Source organism: Branchiostoma floridae, chromosome 14 (genome assembly GCF_000003815.2).
Source record: "Branchiostoma floridae strain S238N-H82 chromosome 14, Bfl_VNyyK, whole genome shotgun sequence".
Taxonomy (NCBI): domain Eukaryota; kingdom Metazoa; phylum Chordata; class Leptocardii; order Amphioxiformes; family Branchiostomatidae; genus Branchiostoma; species Branchiostoma floridae.
Genome location: NC_049992.1, coordinates 19,633,900 through 19,639,189, shown reverse-complemented (window position 1 = coordinate 19,639,189; position 5,290 = coordinate 19,633,900). Strand labels below are relative to the sequence as shown.

The 5,290-nt window shown below is 40.0% G+C and overlaps 1 protein-coding gene across 1 annotated transcript in view; it reads right to left on the bottom strand.

Annotated features, from left to right (window-relative positions):
• LOC118430492 (activated Cdc42 kinase-like) overlaps positions 1-5,290 on the bottom strand; it is a 29,898-nt gene that overhangs the window by 21,246 nt on the left and 3,362 nt on the right. Inside the window, exon 2 of the mRNA XM_035841399.1 lies at positions 3,980-4,189. Within this exon, the coding sequence (XP_035697292.1) occupies positions 3,980-4,102 (123 nt within the window). The 5' untranslated portion in view covers positions 4,103-4,189. The remainder of the gene's footprint in view (positions 1-3,979; positions 4,190-5,290) is intronic.

Sequence of the window (5,290 nt, the reverse complement as noted above, 5' to 3'; positions counted from 1 at the left end):
CCCATACTCCCTTTAACATAGTTTATGAACAGTCCCTACAGTCCGTTCGTGTTTCCGTCAGATTCGGGGCTTGTCGTTCCGGGTCTTTGCTACTTCCTCTTGATTCTTATCTTCTAGTGCGGCCTCTTCTCTCAGCAAAATTTAGAGATACTGTAAATGCATTTTAGTTCGCGGGGATTTAATTTCGCAGTGGGAAAAGGACTTTTTTCGCGATGGTTTTAAGTTCGAGGTAGCACCATGTGCTGTAGTCTCTGCCATGGAAAAATGTTCGCGGTGGTTTTAAGTTCGCGGTAAAGCGACCACCGCGAAACCCCCGAACATTAAACCACCGCAAAAGTTTCTGCATGTGCAGACCTTTCAAATCTAGTCTCAAAAAAAGCTAGTCTGTATTTGATAGTACAAAGATGTCGCCCATGCACGACCAAGTCAAATTAATCAAACATCTATTTGTTGTTCAATTACATTTTCTTTAGTTTAGGATTTTAAGCAAAATGATACGCTTATTGACCGAAAAAAAAATTGTTCATTTTTAATACTTCCCGGAAAATGGCGAAAACTGTACCCAACTACCAAATATCACAATGATCCATCCATCGAGTTATTACGTTACAGTTCACAAACAGATAGAAACACACATGGAGACCATCCAAAACATATTTTTCTAGTGGACTATTCACATTGAAGACTGCCTTCTTTATCTTTTACCGTATAGAATCTTATCTAACTTCGACATGCGAATGTAACTTGTTTGATAACGGATTTTCTGTTACACATAGCTGTGTGGATACTCCCTCCAGGAGGTCGGTAAAAACGCGGGAAAAATCTCATGACGTGTTCTCTCCCGGGGACTGCTGTGCAGCAAGGATCTATTTTTGCATTTTGCGACTTGCAGTCGCAAAATGCCTTCTATCCATAGTAGTCGCCGTTGTGATGGGGTGATGGAGTGATGTTGAGATGAACGGACCTGTTCAATTCATGCCAAACATTTCTATACCTGTTAAAACAGGCCTTTCTTCAACATGTTCGCACTGGCGCAGTGGTTAAAGTTTACGCGTTCTAAACCAATGCACCCGGTTCGAATCCGGGGAGGTAGATTTTTTTTTTCTTTTTTACATCCATTAAAATACTAATTTTTACATCCATTTGGCCACACCAATTTATTTCTTTGGTTAACGGATTCGCCGCTTCGTTTTTTTGCCGAATAGAAATAAAAATTTAAAAAAAAAACTTAAAAATGCTCACTCAAAAACAGGCAGTGTAGTGAAATTTGCTGCAGTTCACGCAAATTTTAACAGGTGGCGTCTAGATCTAGATTCAGGCACATATGTGAATCTCTCCATGCGCCAATATCAGGTTTAGTTACTCTGTTCTATTTATATGACATTCTAATAACTAGAAAAAAACGTTCACACACGCAAACATTGGCAAAATGCCAGCTTTTTTAAAAGCACTTGTTAGAAGTATGAGTCATCTCTTCAAGTCAAGATTAGGGACGTACCAAATTACTGTACAAGCAGAGGTTAGGCTCCGGCTGTTACTTTTTTTACGTCTTTTTTTGTGATTTTGGCGGGTTATCTATTTTGACACTGTAAGGTTTGCTCTTCTGGTGAACAAAAACAAAACTTGACAAAATAGAAGGCCCTACAAAACTACCTCAAAGACTTGAGAAAACAGTTGGAGCTTAGCCTATATGTTTGGAGAGTGGCATCAAATATTTCGTGCGGAGGTGGATAAAAAATGCTACACATTTCAACAGGAGCTAAAAAGTCCTTTACAACTAGATAGATTCTTTCCGAGCAAAAATTCGGCTCCGGCCGTTGGATGGGTTTTTGTGACACTTTGTTCTGCCTTGGTATTTTAGTTTTCATTTATGGATCTCAACTGGAGGGCAGCACCTTCAGTTTACATGGTATTTGTACTATCATCTAGCACAATTGCAATGTAAAATGCCCTAATTGATTGTACAATCATGTCGTGGTTAAAGCGCAAATATCATAAAATTTCAAAAGTCTTTAGATCTTTCTGACGTAACGTTCTGTTTGTTTGTTTCAAAATCTACAACTGAAAAAACGTTCCATGTAGTTCTAAAGAAAGCTGCTGGAGGGCCCGAATTAACACAACACAAAACACAAACACACACACAAACACACACACACACACACACACACACACACACACACACACACACACACACACACACACACACACACACACACACACACAAATGCCACGAAAAACATAACCTTCTAGGCGAAGGTTTAAGTAAAACGTGTCCCTAGTACTAGAAGTAGTCCCTTATAAGGACTCCTGACACTCCAAATGAACTCTACCAACAGGTGACACCGCCATTTATGGCCAATTTTACGCCAGGCGTGACCCCTTGACCCCGAGGTGGCTGGGGTGTTGGCTGGTTCAGTTTTACAGACTACAGAATGAACTGGAGACGGCTTTGGTCCCTGTAAATTACGACCCTTCGTGTCACACACACAAACTGCATGGGGCAAGACTTGTGTTCTGTGTTCACTAGTTGACTAAGATCGTATATTGACAAGAAGTTAAAATGATACAAGACACAACAATCCGAGAACATATACGGCAGGTGTATATGTAACACAGAAAAAAGGGAAAGAAAAACACAACCTAATTACTACGCCACAACTACAATTATGTCGTTAAATTAAGTTGGAACGTTTAGAGACACTCCCCGGCAGGGGTCGGCTTCTTGCTCTTTATTTTAAGCGCGTTCTGTTCGTCTTTTTAAGACCAAAAAAAAAAAAAAACATTTTAAAGAAATACGAGAAAATGTTATAAAATACACCTTAAACAATATCCCAACGCGTTTCCAACAGATATTCAGTCACTCCAATGGTACTTGGTAAGAATGATAAAAGTCTCGCCTTTAGAATCCTGTTTTGAGGTATTTTTTTTATTATCAACAAGAAGACCTTTACTCATTTTGAGAGCAACACCTTCCCCTAACCTCCTTATACCTTGTTTACTAGTGGATTAGTAAAGGACATCGTGTTGTCCTCAATCCATACTTGAGTTTCCAAACAATGTGTTGGTGTCAAAGTATTTTCATCTTAACACTATCTACGGGGTAACCTATGTCCGGGTTGGGGTTTTGTGCGCGTGAAAAATTTGCGCGTGAAAACTTGCGCGTGAAAAATCTGCGCGTGACAATATGCAAATTAGCTTATTCCCAAGGGATTAAAAAAGTTTTTGCAGTTTTATACTTAAAAGCTCAAACGAGAAGGCACAAAAAGGAATTAAATATCATATTGTTGCATTCTAGAGTACAAAATCTTGATCCAAGTGATTTTCAAGTGATTTTTGAATGTTAAGTTGTCACGCGCAAAAAAGGTCGAAATCTGCGCGTGAAACAATCTGCTTCAAAAAAGATGAAATGAAGCTTCTAGAATGGAGAAAAGCCTCAAATTGTTACATTTTACAATATAAAACCTTATATGAGTAATTTTTCCATGTATTTTGGTCAAATTTACGTGATTTAGAAATGTTCAAAATATGCAAATTAACCTATTCCCAAGGGATCTAAAAATCAAGGTTTTTTCAAACCAAAAATTCAGGTAACAGATGGAAAATTATATCATAGGTTCAAATTTTTCTGTCTTAAAGTTCCTTGCTACACATTTTCTGACATATTTCAGGAACTTTATTTTTCACGCGCAATTTTTTCACGCGCACGCGCAAATTCTCCACGCGCAGAAAACCCGTTCCCCTATGTCCGTGATGTTTTTTTTTTTTCAACATGGTATCAAGTCGACAAACAATGACTTAAAATTGCAATAGTTTTTATATGTTGAAGTTTGAAACCGCCATTGATCAACTTGATATCACTTACCACCCTATTTTCAAAAGCAACAGAAATTAGGTGTAGTGGCGCTATTGTATAGTGTACTAAAATCTGTACTCAGCGATCATACGAATAGCTTGAACTGTAGGTAATGTTTTTTCTTACCTTTAGTGTCTCCTTGAAGGCATTGGTGTACATCTCCAGCTCTGCCCCGACTAGGAACTCGAAGAGGTCGTTGTTCTTGTCCCCCACCACCTCCATCTTGGTTTTGGAAGGTTGTCGCTGCATCTCAGGTCAGAGTCAGACGACACGATTCTTGTCAGTTTATCTTGTCAGTGTAGAATCTGGGCATCTTTTCCGCATAAAACTGCCTGTCTGTAAACGGATGTGGAGAAAAGACTGACATTAACAACCGGAAATGGGAAACGTTAACGAATGAATTTGTGCAGGCCTAGTCCCGTAGTAATACTTAACTCTCTCTCTATTTATCTGTCTCTCCCTGCCTCTCTCTGTCTGTCTCTCTCTGTCTGTCTCTCTCTTTCTCTGTCCCTCTGGCTCTTTCTCTGCCTCCCTGTCGGTCTCTTTCTCTCTGTTTCTCTCTGCCTCCCTCTCTATCGGTTTCTCTCTCTCTCTCTCTATCGGTCTCCCTCTCTTTGCCTCTGTGTTTTGCTGTCTTTCCCTCTGTTTTTCTCTGACGGATCTCTCTGCGCCCCCCCAACCCCCTCTGTCCCTCTCTCAGTTTCACTCTGCTTCTCTGTCTCTCTCTCTCTCTACCTCTCTCTCTCTATCGGTCTCTCTCTCTCTCTCTCTCTCTCTGCCTCTGTCTTTCTGTCTCCCTCTTTTACCCTCTCTCTCTCACACACACACTTCCACTCTCTCTATCAGAAAATCTATACTCTTATCCACGTTTTGAGTTAAAACTCACCGAAGAAGAAGACCGAATTATCGCAAGACCCAGACAACACGGTAAGAAATGAAGACTGGACTCCGGAAGTCTACCCAGCTATGACTAATGACGGCTTCCCCTGACATGATATTTGGGTGACAGTGACACACTTGTACAACCGGTCCCACATATTAACATGGCGGTTTTCTAACTGACAACCAAATTGCACAAATTGGACAGCGCCCGCGGGCTGTGATAAGAAAGGAAAGGGGAATCCAAATGAAGACAATATGACATTAACATACAGGAAGAAAATACATGAAAAAGAAAAATTCTATCTACACTAAAGACAAAAAACAAATGTTCTGCTGCAGGCCAACGACATATATTTGTACGCTGTGAACTTACTCTGCGTACGCACTTCAATTGATTGAAACATGAAAGACATTATCATTTCACATGTTCACACTATAATAAAATGGAAACCAAAACGCGTAAAAATATTACTTTGACATTAAAAAAATATTGCTTAGATGGGCGCTCCGTACGGACGCTCGCTCGGACGAACTGGTATTAGTCGATACTGTCTT